Raw genomic sequence first — 18617 nt, forward strand, 5'->3', positions numbered from 1 at the left:
GAGTCCTCTCTGGCGTTGGCTCCTGGACACGCTGCTTGACCCAGTCGAGGTGGATATCCGCTAGAGTTACCTCTGGCGTTGGCTCCTGGACACGCTGCTTGGTCCAGTATTGGTGGGATCTTCTGTCACGATCGTTGGAGGAAGTGGACCAATGCGCAGCGTGATGAGTGAACATACTTATTTATTCAAGTACCACACGAACAAAACGATACGTGACGTCCTTGGTTACAATACAAAACCAACACGGAACAAGATCCCACAAAACACTGTGGAAAACAGGCTGCCTAAGTATGGTTCCCAATCAGAGACAACAATCAACAGCTGATTCACGTTGCCTCTGATTGAGAACCACACCGGCCAACATAGAAAACACATCAGCTAGATAATGAACCTAGAACACAAACACATAGAAACTACACACCCTGGCTCAACATAACAGAGTCCCAGAGCCAGGGCGTGACAGTTCTCTTGATAAGTATGCGAATTAGACAATTTTCCTGTCCTGCTAAGCATTCAAAATGGAACAAGTAATTTTGGGTGTCAGGGAAAATGTATGGAGTAAAATGTACATCATTTTCTTTAGGAATGTAGTGAAGTAAAAGTAAAAGTAGTTAAGTACGCTACACCACTGTGGCTCCGGAATGGGAAAAATATCCCTTCTATTTTATTCAGCTAAGTTCAATTATATTCTTCTTACTATAAAACCATGCATACTGTATAGAGTACCAGTCAAAAGTTTGGACACACCTACTCATTCAAGGGTTTGTATTTATTTTTACTATTTTTTACATTGTAGATGAATAGTGAAGACATCAAAACTATGAAATAACACGTATGGAATCATGTACTAACCGAAAAAGTGTTAAATAAATCAAAATATATGTTATATTTGAGATTCTTCAAATAGCCACTCTTTGCCTTGATGACAGCTTTGCACACTCTTGGCATTCTCTCAACCAGCTTCACCTGGAATGCTTTTCCAACAGTCTTGAAGGAGTTCCCACATGTGCTTAGCACTTGTTTGCTGCTTTTCCTTCACTCTGCGGTCTGACTCTTCCCATACCATCTCAATTGGGTTAAGGTTGGGGAATTGTGGAGGCCAGGTCATCTGATGCAGCACTCCATCACGCTCCTTCTTGGTAAAATAGCCTTTACACAGCCAGGAGGTGTGTTGGGTCATTGTCCTGTTGAAAAACAAATGATAGTCCCACTAAGCCCAAACCAGATGGGATGGCGCATCGCTGCAGAATGCTGTGGTAGCCATGCTGGTTAAGTGTGCCTTCAATTCTAAATAGATCACAGACAGTGTCACCAGCAAAGCACCCCCACAACATAACACCTCCTCCTCCATGCATTATGGTGGTAACTACAGATGCGGAGATCATCCATTCAACCACACCACGTCTCACAAAGACACGGCGGTTGGTGTCCAGACCAAAGGACACATTTCCACCGGTCTAATGTCCATTGCTCGTGTTTCTTGGCCCAAGCAGGTCTCTTCTTCTTATTGGTGTCCTTTGGTAGCGGTTTCTTTGCAGCAATTCGACCATGAAGGCCTGATTCACACAGTCCCCTCTGAACAGTTGATGTTGAGATGTGTCTGTGACTTGAACTCTGTGAAGCATCTATTTGGGCTGACATTTCTGAGGCTTGTAACTCTAATGAACTTATCCTCTGCAGCAGAGGTAACTCTGGGTCTTCCATTCCTGTGGTGGTCCTTATGAGAGCAAGTTTCATCATAGCGCTTGATGGTTTTTGCAACTGCACTTGAAGAAACTTTCAAAGTTCTTGAAATGTTCTGTATTGACTGACCTTCATGTCTTAAAGTAATGATGGACTGTAGTTTCCCTTTGCTTATTTGAGCTGTTCTTGCCATAATATGGACTTGGTCTTTTACCAAATAGGGCTATCTTCTGTATACCCCCCCCCCCCCCCCCCCCCCCAAATATATTTTGATTAGTTTAACACTTTTTTGTTTACTACATGATTCCATATGTGTTATTTCATAGTTTTGATGTCTTCACTATTATTCTGTATACCCCCCCCCCCCCCCCCCCCAGACCTTGTCACAACACAACTGATTCACTCAAACGCATTAAGAAGGAAATACATTCCACAAATTAACTTTTAAGAAGGCCCACCTGTTAATTGAAATGCATTCCAGGTGACTACCTCATGAAGCTGGTTGAGAGAATGCCAAGAGTGTGCAAAGCTGTCATCAAGGCAAAAGGTGGTTATTTGAAGTATCTCAAATATAACATATATCTTGATTTGTTTAACACTTTTTTGGTTACTACATGATATGATGTTTTTATGGTATAATGAGGTCATGCCATAGTATTGTGAGGACAGAGGAAGAGTTAAGAGATGAGTGGTTTGGGGCCATGAAGTCTACATTCCATTATGTCAAGGTAGATTAGTGATGTTTAGGATAGCATGAGTGATGTTTAGGATACTGACTTGGGGTAAAGAGTGATGAACATCAAAGACAGGGAGTGCCCATGGAGACTTGCCAGATGTATGCCAGGAAGATGGTAATAAAGGCTATATAAGATAGAGTGTCTTCTTTGTTCAAGTTAGTTCAACAGACAAAGAGCAAAGCCATGTCCGTTTGTTAGATGAACCCACGAGCTCGTGATTGAATAAATACTTGGTATAAAATCTCCACAGAATGTCTAAGTAAATTCTTGCATCTTGAACTCCTCAATACCAGAAACTCATCATAACACTACATGATGCCATATGTGTTATTTCATAGTTTTGATGTCTTCACTATTATTCTACAATGTCAAAAATAGTTAAAAATAAAGAGAAACCCTTGAATGAGTAGGTATGTCCAAACTTTTGACTGGTGGTGTATATATATATATATATATATATATATATATATATATATATATATATATATATATATATATATAGATAATGGCACAGGCATGGCATGGTGCATAGCATACAGTAGGTCAACTCATATTCTGAAATATATTTTCTTCATATCATAATGTTTCTTTAGACCTGCCTAAAATTAATAATGGATTCATTGTGATGGTGTATTCAATTGATTTATTAGCCTTTTTAGAATGTAGATTTTCCAAAGGCGCAACTCAATATTAGGAAGGTGTTCCTAATGTTTGGTATACTCAGTGTAAGTGGGCTTAATTTGAAATTACCTTTACATTTCTACCCCACAATCTGTAACGCTTCATTGATACAGATTGAATAGAGCCCCTAGGCCTTAATCTGGAATAACCTCATCCAAATTCTGTTGTGCCTTTTTGGCTGTTGGTTGGTTTATCCAGGATATTTGTTTGTGCTGGTTCCCTCTTCACTCTCGGAATCTAGATGCCTCCGTTTACCTCTTTGGAATCCCTCAGCAGTTGTCATAGGAACCAGAGGAGCCGACAGACTTCATGGAATATTGGGTTTCTGACGTGTAATGTGCACAAAAACAATTTATCATGCCTCTGTAACGAGTCATAGGTTAAAAATCATGACAGACACAGACACTATTAAAAACATGTTTTTTTAAATCAATTCATTAGGCTTATATACAGATACACAGAGAGGTATACAAATGTTTGTATGACCAATCATGTATGAAGGGTATACATACAGTAAAACAAAAACATAATTAAGCACACACCATAGATTATAAAATACAGCCATTTTCAATATTAACATAATGTAATCAATACATAATAACAACATACAGTTTTCTTGGCTCAATATCACATGTTATTTATGGTGAATGAACAGTCATATTTCTCATTTGGAACAATGTCAATGTACTAGATCAAGGCTAGATCTACAGTGAGTACAAACATTAGGAACACCTGCACTTTCCATGACATAGTCTGACCAAGTGAATCCAGGTGAAAGCTATGATCGCTTATTGATGTCACTTGTTAAATCCACTTCAATCAGTGTAGATGAAGGGGAGGAGACAGGTTAAGACTGATTTTTAAGCCTTGAGACAATTGAGACATGGATTATCTATGTGTGCCATTCAGAGGGTGAATGGACAGGACAAAATATTTAAGTGCCTTTGAACGAGGTATGGTAGTAGGTGCCAGGCACACTGGATTGAGTGTGTCAAGAACTGCAACGCTGCTGGGTCTCCTTCCAGGCACAGCGACAATCTGACATCCACTGAGAGATCAGGGAATGTTTGACCGTGGAGCTCTCCCTCTCGCTTTCCCTCTCCTCCTTCCTCTCTTTCTCTCTCTCTTCGCCCCCCTCATTTTCTTTGCTTAATGGACTACTTATCCTAGCCTGTAGCAGTTCTGCAGAGCCCTGTGTAGGTGTGCATGTCTGTGAGGGCTGTGTGGTGAGGTAAGAGCGAGAGGGGGCACAGTCAAGGGTGGCTGTATCACTGAATTTAGGACAGCTAATCTTACGTTGCTGCTGGAGGTCAGAGGGGCAAGAGCGGGGGTAACTGTGTGCCCGTGGGCAGGACTGGCCCTCAGACACCGCCCAGTGTCTCCTCAAACCCAATCCCTGCCTCCCATTCCCTGATTGACAGGTAGAGTGGGCGGGGCTGCTGTACAGAAACTCTAAAGGGTCTGACGCACCATGGCTACCAAACGCAGGCTTGCTGCAGTTGGAATCTTTCTCCTGCCCGCCACACACAGTGATGAGGTCAGAGTACATCCCAGGCTCCACCCTGTCCTTCCCATGAGCCTTTTCCCTGTGACAAAGTGCAGTGGTCTTTGGAGAGTTTTCATCTTGCCAAGTGTGCCGCGGCAGCCTTGGCCTCTGGTTCAGCGAGTCCTGCTGGCGAGGGTTGATGATGTCATTGGTGGGAAGGGAGGTGGGGTGAGCCAGGTGGCATATGGACAGCAGGTAGTCCTCTGAGGATAGAGTGTGTGGGCAGGGCCCTGGGTGAGCGGTAGGCTGGGCAGAGTGGAGGGTGTTGGACTGGTTCATCTGATTCAACTGGTTCATGTCTCTGACTAGGTCCTCGAAGCCCTCTCTGATGGTGGGAAGCTGTAGTCTCCTCTTCTGGGACAGGAGTTTGGACCTAGGACGCATGGCTGCTGGGACAGACAGAGACAGACGTCAGTCAGCAAGAGATAATGTTTGAATAATATCTGAGTGACTTTGTCCTCATGGACGCGGGGTCTGACAATTGGGAAATTATATCTTGTTAATACTCTGATTAATCATATTTCATAACTGCTCATTTCAATGGTCCCCACAGAACCACATCAACACCATTCCATACCTGGTAACCTAAGCCCTGCTCTCCTCTCCTCCTCTCTGTTTGCTCAGGAGGAGCTGTGTAATATGACCGTAAGACAAACACACCGTGACCATGAGAAACATAGCTATGTAAACACACTGGTATATACACAGAACAAAAATATAAACACAACATGTAAAGTGTTGGTCCTATGTTTCATTAGCTGAAATAAAAGATCCCAGATATTTTCCATACGCACAAAAAGCTTATTTCACAAAAAGCTTATTTCTCAAAAATGTTGTGCACAAATTTGTTTACATCCCTGTTAGCATTGTGAGCATTTCTCCTTTGCCAACATAATCCATCCCCTGACAGGTGTGGCATATCAGGAAGCTGATGAAACAGCATTATAATTACACAGGTGAAGCTTGTGTTGGGGACAATAAAAGGCCACTCTAAAATGTTCCGTTTTGTCACACATTTGGCATGCTGACTGCAGGAATGTCCACCAGGGCTGTTGCCTAAGAATTGAATGTTCATTTCTTTAACGCCGTTTTAGAGAATTTGGCTATATGTCCAACCGGCCTCACAACCGCAGACCACGTGTAACCACGCCAGCCCAGGACCTCCACATCCGGCTTCTTCACCTGTGGGATCGACTAAGACCATCCACCCAGACAGCTGATTAAACTGTGGGTTTGCCAACCAAAGAATTTCTACAAACTGTCAGAAACCGTCTCAGGGAAGCTCATCTGCATGCTTGTCGTCCTCACCAGGGTCTTGACCTGACTGCAGTTCGGCATCATAAGCAACTTCAGTGGGCAAATGTTCACCTTCAATGGCCACTGGCACGCTGGAGAAGTTTGCTCTTCACGGATGAATCCCGGTTTCAACTGTACCGGGAAGATGGCAGATGGCGTTGTGTGGTCGAGCTGTTTGTTGATGTCAACGTTTTGAACAGAGTGCCTTATGGTGGCGGTGGGGTTATGGTATGGGCAGGCATAAGCTACGGACAACGAACACAGTTGCATTTTATCAATGGCAATTTGAATGCACAGAGATACCGTGACAAGATCCTGAGGCCCATTTTCATGCCATTCATCCACCGCCATCACCTCATGTTTCAGCATGATAATGCATGGCCCCATGTTGCAAGGATCTGTACAAAATTCCTGGAAGCTGAAAATGTCCCAGTTCTTCCATGGCCTGCATACTCACCTGACATGACACCCATTGAGCATGTTTGGGATGCTCTGGATCGACGTGTACGACAGCATGTTCCAGTTCCCGCCAATATCCAGCAACTTCGGACAGCCATTGAAAGAATTGGGACAACATTCCACAGGCCACAATCAACAGCCTGATCAACTCTATGCGAACGAGATGTGTCACGTTGCATGAGGCAAATGGTGGTTACACCAGACTCTGACTGGTTTTCTGATCCACACCTCTACTTTTTTTTAAGGTATCTGTGACCAACAGATGCATATCTGTATTCCCAGTCATGTGAAATCCGTAGATTAGGGCCTAATTTATTTATTTCAATTTACTGATTTCCTTATATGAACTGTAACTCAGTAAAATCTTTGAAATTGTTGCATGTTGAGTTTATATTTGTGTTCAGTGTAAATACCATAAATACCAAACCAGTCACCCAGAACCATACAGAACTACATACTCAAACCTATATTTTCTTATGCGACCCATATTGTTTCAGCCCTGACTGCAGCCTGCAGAGCATTTCAGTCCAGACCTCAATGCCAAAAATAGCTACACCCAAACCCTAAAAGCCAGCCTCTCCCTGTATCCCTAAAGGTGGAACGTTGCTAAATATACAACCACACCTAGTTGGTATACAGTGATTCAGACCCATACTAGCATTGTTACTATACACAGCAAAGATATATTAGCAATAGGGTTGGGGAGTAACGGATTACATGTAATCCGTTACGTTACCAGCAAAAAAAATTGTAATCAGATTACAGATACTTTAGAAAAACGAGATGATTACTAATTGGATTACTTTTAAATTCAGAAAGGATGTTTGCGAGAGAAAAAAAATCATGACACCTTTCTGTTTTCTCAGTGACATTCAGTTCAGGATTGAAAAAAGGTGCAAGTTTAAGATTGTTACACCTGAGGGAGTCTGACCACAAGTCAGAGACATCTATGATGACACACCAAATGCGTTTGACGGATCCTTTTTTCTCTTCTTCTAATGCCTTTTAAGGAGAAAGTAATCCAAAAGTAATCAGATTACGTTACTGAGTTTGGGTAATCCAAAAGTTATGTTACTGACTACAATTTGGGACAGGTAACTAGTAACTGTAACATATTACATTTAGAATGTAACCTACCCAACCCTGATTAGCATCCTGTCTATATTCTAATACACTAGTTATAACTGTAGGCTAGTGTAATGGTCTTCGGCACCACTGTCTTGCAGACTCACCTGTAATAAGAGTTGTAGAGTGTATATCCAAGTATCTTCCTCTTTCTCTGTTCTTTGCTACTGTAGTGTATATCCAGGTTTCTCTCATCAACTATTTAGGAGAACATGTGAATGTCTGTGCAATAAGATCTGTATCTTCAAAAAAAAGAGAATTAGTGATGCTCGTCTCTGAGTGTGCTCTGTAGCTCTGTCTCTGACTGTGTCTTTCCTGAGGCAGCAGTAGAATATAGATGTATCTCCTCCCTCTCTCTCTCTCTCTCTCTCTCTCTCTCTCTCTCTCTCTCTCTCTCTCTCTCTCTCTCTCTCATTCTCTCCCTCATTCTGCCCTCCTTCCCTGATTCTAAATATAGCATCATCCTCCATTTCCTATCCCAGAGCACTGCCACTGGATGCTTGGGTTGATGGATAGAGACAGAAAGAGATGGAGATAGATGAAGAGATTGAGAAAAATAGAAGTCGAGAGGGGAGTTCTAAAAGAGCAGAAGTAGGAACGGGGGACAGATTGAGAGTTGTGGAAACAGAAAAAGTCTAAATCTACCACTGTTTATTACCAGGCTATAATTGGCTCCGGTGTAGAATAAAGCTGGTATACTAGACCAATGCTTCTCTGATACAAAGTGTCTTGCTAAAACATAGAACCCCTATAAAGTGGTAGTATGTGGTAGAATGTAGCCTCAATATCTCTGATAATGTTACTGATGCCATAATGTGTCAAGTTGGCCTTATAATGTGTGTGTGTCCTGTTGGGCTGAGTGCTCTATTCCTGTCCTTCTGCTCTTCGAGTCCAACAATGAATAGAGATGGAGGTGGGGGGTAAATTTACTTTGATCAACTGGTCCCATCAAGGAGCTGTTGACGAGTTGTGAAACAGCTTTGAAAATTCAGAGGTACCACTTTAAACCTACTACACCCTCTTCTGAACATCTTGACCCAATTCACATCAACAACAATATGAACCATTACGTACAATGAGTGTACAAACATTAGGAACACCTGCTCTTTCCATGACATAGACTGACCAGGTGAATCCAGGTGAAAGCTATGATCCCTTATTGATGTCACCTGTTAAATCCACTTCAATCAGTGTAGATGAAGGGGAGGAGACAGGTTAAATAATGATTTTTAAGCCTGGAGACAATTGAGACATGGATTGTGCATGTGTGCAATTCAGAGGGTTAATGGGCAAGACAAAATATTTAAGTGCCTTTGAACGGGGTATGGTAGTAGGTGCCAGGTGCACCAGTTTGAGTGTGTCAAGAACTGCAACGCTGCTGGGTTTTTCACGCTCAACAGTTTCCTGTATGTATCAAGAATTGTCCACCACCCAAAGTACATCCAGCCAACTTGACACAACTGTGGGAAGCATTGGAGTCAACATGGGCCAGCATCCCTGTGGAACGCTTTCGACACCTTGTAGTCCATGCCCCGACGAATTGAGGTTGTTCTGAGGGCAAAAGGGCGTGCAACTCAATATTACGTAGGTGTTCCTAATGTTTTGTACACTCAGTGTATATGAACTTTGTAAAGTGTTCTAGGTGATCTATACAATGAAGTTCTCAGTGTGTGTGTGTGTGTGTGTGTGTGTGTGTGTGTGTGTGTGTGTGTGTGTGTGTGTGTGTGTGTGTGTGTGTGTGTGTGTGATGATTCATAGAAAAAACTGGTAGCTGTATGATCACAGGACACTTCACCAGAGGGCAAGTCTCCCCACATCACTCTCTGTATGTGTATCCAATACAACTACGTCAAAATGGACAAAACTATAAAAACAGTTCATTCTTATGCAACAGAGCTGAGTATAAGACCTGAAGCATCCCTGGTTAAACTACACCATAACACCATTCATTTATTCTCTGAAGCCATGCCTGGCAGACATCACTGGGTTTCAAGGAAATCTAGTTTCTCTGAGAGATGAGGAAACAGAAGAAGGCAATGTCCTGAAGTGGTTATTTACACCATCACACATAGAGGGGAGGGAGAGAGAGAGAAAGACTACCTTGTCAGTGCAGGCAGCGTTCTTTTGAGGATATATATTTTGTAATGAACCATACTTTGTGTATCCATTCACTCCAGGTAGGACAACAAATGCCACAATCCTTTTTTACCCTTAGAGAGAAGTTGTTGTAAGTTATGGGTTGAGAACAGTGTGAAATGGAAGCAGCAGGGCAGAGTGTTGGTGTTTCTTTGAGATAGACAACAGCAGTGGCTGGGGGGCTCAGGATGTCATATGAAATGATTGGTGGGGGTGCAGCCTCACCCTTAGGCACAGAAACACTTAACGTAGTGGTGTGTGTGTGTATGCTTCTGAATATATTATTTATACTCCATCATGACAACCCATCTATAAAAAAAGATCCCTTTCTTTTTTTAGACTCTAATGTGAGTAGTCATAACAGACAGCAGCTAGTGCCTCACTGATTTATTTGAAAGCGCACACACAAACACACACACACACACTCTCACACTCACACACACACACACACTCACAGATGGTTAGAGACGGATATGGCCACAATAAAGACGTTGAGACACGTGCTGTCAGTACAGTGTGAGGAGCAAGGCACATGCTAGTTCATTTAGCCCTTATGAACAGGAGGCAGCACAGGAGACGTACACCCTGACTCAAACGTACAATACTGACTGTTCTCAACAACAACATGTTCAGATATATCCTCCGAGATCAATACGGAACAGACATTCATTCAGAAAGAACAGGAACAAAATACAATAATTAATAGGAACACTGCAACACGACATCACTGCTATTTGAAATGCTTAGGAACAACATATTGAAATCAAAATGAAAATCGTCAGACATAAATTAGCATTAAAATAAGCAAATATATTTTCGGCTGCTAATAGTGGAGGAAGGTGTTTGGGGAGAGGAGAGAGAAGGAAAGGAAGACAGAGGAGTCAACCTGTTGTCTGTGGCCTACCAGTGACCTACTTGTGGTGAACCATTGATGTCTACCAGCAGGATGCCACTTAACAGATGGCTTTTCTATGAAACTGTGCTATAACCAACCCCGTTGTGTTTCATGGAACTGGGCTCTGGGCTATTTGGGAGGGAAACAAACATCCTTGTGTCTGTCAATTTGAACCATTAACCAGCTAAGTTGAAAAACCCCAGACAGAAAATATACATTTTCCAGAATCCTAAATTGGCACATCTCTTAGTCTTTCAGGAGTTTTGAATTGCACAGAAACAACAATAGTCAGTCAGTCTTTCTCTAACCGTCCTGCCTTCAGGATAAATTATTATTTCATTATTAGATAGGTCAAAGCACCAAAATATTACTCAAATAATGAAATGACTACAGAGATTTTACAGCAAATAGTACAACAGAACGGCCAGCCCAGAACAACCTTTTGGTCTGTAACAAACACTTGATCTGGATTCATAAGAGGACGCTCAACAAGAAAGGGACACAGCGTAAACCATTACTGGGAATTACCTTCCTTACCAACCCATGTTTCATAATGAATTCTGAGAAAGGCTAGAGGGGCATTCTTCTACAGCATAAATTGACTAATTTAATATTTGTGTTCTTGTTCTGTTCTTGTTGTTTTGTGCCCGTGCTGATATGATCAGGATGAGAGAGGTTAGAGGAACCACTGCTGGGGCTTTGGAGACACTTAATTCACTTACATGAAGTCAACTCTATTTGCGGTGTGTGTGTGTGTGTGTGTGGGGGGTGGGGGGTGGCTGGGAGTGTGTGGAGGGGTACATCATTGAATTTGTTAACAATACCAAAATGTGTCATCCACCCACATCACTTTAGCTGTCCTCAATTTTCTGAGTCGCCCACTTGGGTCTAAAATTCAAGGTTACAAAGTTACATTCTGAATGGGAATGCATGGAAAATATCACAAATTCTTGATCATAAATAGCCATGTTTCACAGCCCTAGTTAGCAAGGCTCTCCCCTTTGATCTCCAAAACCCTTCATAGTTGTTGTGCTTCCTGTGTGCAGTTTCATAGTGATGAGAAAGACAGCAGTTCATGTGACGCCTGTCATACTCCATACTGATACATCCATGACCTACAGTATATACAGGGATACACCGCACACCCACCCACCCACCCACTGACCCACCCACCCACCCACCCACTGACCCACCCAGCCACCCACCCACCCACTGACACACCCACCCACTGACCCACCCACTGACCCACCCAGCCAACCAACCACCCACTGACCCACCCAGCCACCCAGCCACCCACCCACCCAACAAATGTGATTAGTTAGAGAGAGGAACTCGTAAACAGAGAGGAGGTTGCTATGAGACAAAGCGCAGAGGCTGTGACAGAGAGAGAGATCGGGAGCTAGATTTAGGTGTTCTCTGTGTCGCCAGCGTTACGGTGAGGGAAAGCGTGTGTTTATGTATGTGTGTTTACTGTACATGTATGTGTGTGTGTGTGCGTGCGCATGTGTGCGGGTGCCTGGGTGTGCGTGTATGTCCTTCTATATCCTTCTACCCCCCCCCCCCCACCCCCAAAAATTGTAAAGTGGTTATCCCACTGGCTATAGGGTGAATGCACCAATTTGTGAGTCGCTCTGGATAAGAGCGTCTGCTAAATGACGTAAATGTGCCCTTGAGCAAGGCACTTAACCCTAATTGCTCCTGTAAGTCGCTCTGGATAAGAGCGTCTGCTAAATGACTAAAATGTAAATGTATGTGGTCCGAGGACTGACGTGTGCCATCTGGAGTACTCTACAAAGCAATTCAGTGTCTATAAGCCATGTCTGAAGGGTTCGTGGTATTAAAAGCAATGCCAGTGTAAGAGCTGATCTCCTATGAATACATATTCTATAGAACAATGTGTTAACTTAATTAACTGCATAACATAGCACAGGTACTGTAGATAGAGAGAGACAGAGAAGTAGACAGAGAGGTGAAGAGGTACTTTGACTCAAAGCAGAAGCCAGTACACGGTATGTAGACACTTACTACATGTGATATTCTGCTTCCCTCTAGTGGTCGGCGAGGAGAGAATGAGAGCGAAAAGAAACGAGAGACTCAATGTAGACAGAACAGGAACATCACGGAACACCCGATGTGCAAAATACCACAGGCACTGGAACTTTTATAAATATTCAACATTAAGTACTGATTCATATGTACAGATATTGTACAGCGAGATTCCTAGCTTTTACAGCAGCTGCAAGGCAAAATGCGCCGATAAGACTGTTAGAAATAAAATAAAATAAAAACAAGAACTGGCCCTGAAAGCTTCTATTGTTATGCAGTAGATACAAATAGTTATTAATATTTTTTATTTATTTTTTATTTTTGGGGGGGCTCTTTGAAAATATAATACACACAAGTGAATGGATAAGGTCCCTGTGACTCTTTGGGGGGCATTGCTTTCAGCACCAACAAAGATAAAAGCATTGCACCACTACTGACCATTTCAACTCACAAACCTGATTGTGATGACGGATTTCCCTCAATGAACCATCCAATTCACATTAACCCCAACTGCATATGATACTATATATTAACAGAGAGATGTGTAATCGTTTTGTAAAAATCACATAGAATCCAATAGAGCACCAATAGAATCCAATAGAGTTGTCAGCAATGGCCCTCCATAGTCCCCCAGAGCTCTTACTCATTGACTCTCTCTGAGAAGCAGCAGAAAGAAGCATGTGAAATAGACCCCACTGAGTCTGACATTGATGAGTCATGGACATTGGCAGCACTATGCTAACCCACTATTCCAGAGTTTTAACACAGCCAGGAGAAGGAATATTCTGGGGGATGTGAGATCCTTGGGGTTTTATCTTTCTAGTCTAAAAGTGTCTTCTTCTTCTTGTCTCCTTTCTTTCATCTGCACTGATCTGAAAGGGGGGGGGGGGGGGGGGGGGGGGACAGGATATGTGAATGCACTACGGTAGATATCCACCAGGTACTTGCTTTCACCATTCCAGCTCTTTATCATCTGTGCAGACGACGTTAAGGAGCCGAAAGGAGAGGAAGACACTTTAAACTATTGACATGCACCCCTGGTGTTTAGATGTGGCATAGTCTGTTTTTATATCTCCAAACCTCCAGTGTGCAGAGTGTCTGTCTGCCCTGATTCAGAAAGGTTGCATCCCAAATGGTAGTCTATTCCCTTTATAATGCACTACTTTGGACCAGGGCCTATAGGGTGCCATTTGGGACATACCCCTAGACACAGACACATAGGGACACTTCCTATCTAGTATGTCTCATTATATGTATTCCTGAGTGGCGCAGTGGTCTAAGGCACTGCATCGCAGTGCTAACTGTGCCACTAGAGATCCTGGTTTGAATCCAGGCTCTGTCGCAGCCGGCCGCGACCGGGAGACTCATGGGCGGCGCACAATTGGCCCAGCGTCGTCCAGGGTAGGGGAGGGAATGGCCGGCAGGGATGTAGCTCAGTTGATAGAGCATGGCGTTTGCAACGCCAGGGTTGTGGGTTCGTTTCCCACGGGGGGCCAGTATAAAAAAAATAAAAAAATATACTGTAAGTTGCTCTGGATAAGAGCGTCTGCTAAAATGACTAAAATGTAAATGTAAATATGGGATCAGAGTGGTATTAATGTATTAATGTCTATGTGACTCCAAGAGCGGATATATCAACTGCAGTAACAGGCTGTAATTTAACATGGTGTGTCAGATCTGTTTGGGATGAGCTTAATAAAATCAAATGTATTGGTCACATAAACATGGTTAGCAGATGTTATTGTGAGTGTAGCGAAATGCTTGTGCTTCTAGTTCCGACAGTGCAGCAATATCTAGCAAGTAATATCTAACAGTTCTACAACAAAAACCTAATACACACAAATCTAAGTGAAGAATAGAGTAAGAATATATTAATATATGGATGAGCTTACATGGGTCCTTAAGTGCTGCTGGGGAATAAGACTTAATTTAAATTCAACTTAATTTAAATATAAGGACTTTATTGAATATCCAACTATTCACACCCTGATTTTATCCAGGTGTGTGCTGCTTATGAAAGAGAAATCCATCTTTACTGTATGTGCCTTGCTCTTAAACACACTGGGGGAGGTTTGGAGAGATAAAAGTTTTCCTTGTTAAGGTGCGAGTCCAAGAGGATGTACGGTCCACATCACATCTGGCTCTCCTCTCAGCCTTACAACAAGACCTCCGCTTTGGATCGGAAAGTGTTTCAGATTCGTATCCTAAAGGGACTTTGTTTTATTTAAAACAACTGTGCAAACATCTGGCTTTGGTTTTTTCTATCCACAGAGTTCAGTCTGCCGTGTGGCTGTATGCCTGTCTGTCTTTCTGGTGTGTGTGTTTGTGTGTGTGTGTAAACAAATAGGTCAGTGTGTATGTCTGTATGTCTGTACCATGGCTCTGGGTATGTGATAGGTCAGTACCTGATAGAGAGCACCAAGGCAGGTTAAGGGTTAAATAATAACTCCAGTCTGTTAGCAGACGTAGGTAAATCTCTATAAGAGAAATCAAGGGAGGGTTAGGGAGGAGGGAAGGTCTGTCATCATCAAGCAGCACCACTCTGGGCCCGCTTCATCCTCAACAGAAAGTTCCTCTTCTCCTCCAGGAGTTCCTGGATGCGTTTGTTCCGTGTTCTCTCCTGGAGGAACACGCGGCTCCGTCTGGGGATCAGGTTGTTTTGGGAGATGACGTTGTCTACTCCGATGATCCGGTTGTAGGGAACGTCAATGGAGTTGTTTTCGCTGGTCTCCTCCTGGAGGCTTGGCGACCACATGGTCTTTTTGGTGGTTGTTGTTGTTGTCGTCATGGCAATGGTAGTTGTGGGAGGCGGGGCTGTCATTTGCTCTGTCATTAACTCTGTTGTTGGCTCTTCCGTGGTTGTAGTGGGAACAGTGGAACTTACAGATATGTACTCTGTGGTCTCCGGCCAATCAAGGGTGGTCATATCTATGATGTCATCCCTGGGGACTGTAGGAATCATCACTGTCATCACTGTGATGTCATCATCATAAGGCATTGTTCCACTTGGCATTGTGACATCAACATATGGTGTGGTTCCGCTGTGCATTGTGACATCAGTGCCATAGGACACGGTTCCACTAGGTATTATGACATCACCACCGCTGGACATTGTGACATCAGTGTATGGGATGGTTCCACTGGGTGATGTCACATCTTCAAAGTAGTTGGTTTCAGTTGGCTTTATGACATCATCCATGTAGTATGGGCTGCTGGGAGTTGTGGTTTCTGCCCCTGTTATGTCATAGGTGTGAATGGGGGTCACTGTGGTGTCGTTGCTGATAAAGGTGATGTTAACGGTTGAGTCAGTGAAAAGGTTGCTGGGAGTTGTAGTGTATATGCTGGTGCTAGTGGAGAGGGTGAAGGAGGGGTAACTTCTGGTTGTGTCTCTGGGGGTCACACTGTGCTCTGGGGTCATGTGTATGGGGATGGGGTATGTGGTGAAGTATGGGTGGGGTGTTGTATAGGTGTGTGTTGTGCTCATCGGGCGTGGCGTGGTATAAGGTATATGCATAGTTCTTCTTGGATGAACTGTGGGCTGAAGGGGGGTGTTGTTGTCCTTGGGCCAAGGCAGAGGCCGAGGCCGAGGCAGGGGGCGAGGCAGCGGGCGAGCTGTGACCTGGGGCGGGGCGCTGGTGGTCAGGCTTCTGTCAGTCACGTTGCTGCAGGACTTGCAGCACATGCGCTTGTAGCCCGGCAGAGCGCAGTAGCGGATCAGCATCTCCATGCGACAGAACACTGACCTGTCTCCATGACAACGCTGCTTGCCTGTGGGCGAGAGAACACAGAGCTGAGACTGGGCCAGACTGGAGATGGAGCTGTGTGTGTGTGCATGAGTATATGCATGTATGTATGTATGTATGTGTGTGTGTGTGTGTGTATGTTTACACACGGTGCAGAGTAAAGCAGTATAGGTAGTAAAGCCAGACCATTAGCAGGTAGCGCAGGATGGAAAAAGACGAAGAAGGAAACCCAAGCAGCATCGACAGCAGAGAGTCAATAGATTAGTCTATAGCAACTGAAGAAGAGTGGAGTGGGCTCTTGTGTTGTGGTGCTGGAACAGTAACCTGGCTCTTCAGACCAAACGGACATTTTCTGACATCTCATCTGTCTTCTTTATTAGTTTCAGATTATTACATCAATATCACTTTATTAATATTTCTAATGCAAGAGGGCGGATCTTATTTAATCTGTCTTTCATTATTACTTTCATGGCATTATCACTTTATTAGACAATGTTTAAGCCTTTGTAAGGTTGGATCAATCTTTGAGTTGAGTTCCACTTGAAGCTTGTGATGTGCTCCTCCTCACACAAAGTCAAACCATCACAAACTCAGGAGGAGAGAGAGTGAGAGCGCTTTTTAAAATATTTTTTTATTTATACAACTTTGCAGTTGATAATGACAGGAACTGAAACAATGAGATGTACTCTCTCCTCAATATATAGATATATTATTTTCTTAAGAAAAATAAATAAACTGTATCGAAAGGTACAAGTTCACAGTCACTTTGGTAAAACACTTCATTACTTGGAAATCAACCAATCAATCAGTTTAGTTAATCAATTGATAATAAGTAAAATTAATAAATTACATAAATGAATACATAGATTTTGAAGTTGAATAAATAAAATACAGAATTATCCATGATGAATGACGTAAAAACTGGAATGGCACGTTTAAGTGTCATATGAAACATTTACAAAACATTAATACATTTTTCCCTGATAAATCAAAGTGCATATAGACGCAGTGCACATAGTCCTTCTGAATGTTTCCCCGACGTCAATCCAACGTCAATCCAACGTCAGCCCAACGTCAGCCAGCCCCACCCATCAGGCTAGTGAAGCCACGAAACAGTTACCCATAGTATAGAATATTATATATATTTTTTCCATAAGTAATAAGATAACAGTCATGAACATTATTAAACACAGTCAACACCAATGTTATATACAGTATCGCACTGCAAGGTCTGGCATCATTGGCCTCCTACCGTCCGACTCCAGCACGAAACCTCAGATAGCTTGCTACATTATCACAACAGAAACATGTGATCACAATACAATGACAAGCCTGATGTGTTTTTCTAGATGCCGTCGTCAGTGTGTCGATCGATACCCTAGGCCCTTTGTAAACCGTACGCCAGTGGTCAGACCAAGTTCCAAACCCTATGTTTGTTGTAGGTTCTGATGGTTTTCGTGTGAGTTTGCTTGTTGGTTTGAAGCTGCCTCTAAGTGATTAATACATGTTTTGATGAGTAAAGCCATCTCTTTCACAGATAAATGCCATTACATTCAATCCAAGATAAGGCATTGTTCATGTGTTTATTGTTCATCACAAAAGGAAAAACAAAATTTGATGATTTTCAAATGAAGGTTTATGAGGTATTTCTGTATCAGAGTTGTATGTCTATGAGAAGCCTGCATGAACACACACACTCACATATGCACACACACACAAGCATGCACAGACACGCATCAACACACACACAGTCACGCAAACACACACACTCTCTCTCTCACACACACACTCACACACACACACTCATATGAGCTCAAACGGCTAAGGGATGCAAATGTGAATGACAAAAACGTGATCCTTTCCCTAAAGAAAATAACAAGCAACAGTAAACCACTTATCCATCTGAGAAAATGGAGAGGCAACTAACTGACCAAGTCCTGCATAATATAGGTCTATACCCCCTTCCCCCCTAACACTTTACTATTTTTTAATATTTACTTCTGTGTTCATGTAAAATCAATAAAAAAATACACATAACAGTCAAGGATCGAAGTGATCAATAGCAGTCCGTAGGTTTAGGCAAATAAGCTACAGCTTATTCATGGTAAAACATTATTATTATTCATATTATTGTTACTCATATAGATTTGAGATGTATATATATATATATATATATATATATATATATATATATATATAAATATAAATACAAATATATTTATAGATATAAATACAAATATATTTATAGATGTATTTGTTTTAAAGTTTGC

General features: G+C 42.6%; 1 protein-coding gene across 1 annotated transcript in view; it reads right to left on the minus strand.

Moving 5' to 3' along the window:
- Positions 1–14597: 14597 nt before the first annotated feature.
- Positions 14598–18617, minus strand: part of LOC311107670 (A disintegrin and metalloproteinase with thrombospondin motifs 2-like) — a gene marked incomplete at its 5' end in the record, with an annotated part of 114770 nt that continues 110750 nt past the window's right edge. The window contains one exon of the mRNA XM_084150192.1: positions 14598–16372. Within this exon, the coding sequence (XP_084006318.1) occupies positions 15132–16372 (1241 nt within the window). The 3' untranslated portion in view covers positions 14598–15131. The remainder of the gene's footprint in view (positions 16373–18617) is intronic.

This window comes from Coregonus lavaretus (genome assembly GCF_964263955.1).
Source record: "Coregonus lavaretus genome assembly, chromosome: 32".
Lineage (NCBI taxonomy): Eukaryota > Metazoa > Chordata > Actinopteri > Salmoniformes > Salmonidae > Coregonus > Coregonus lavaretus.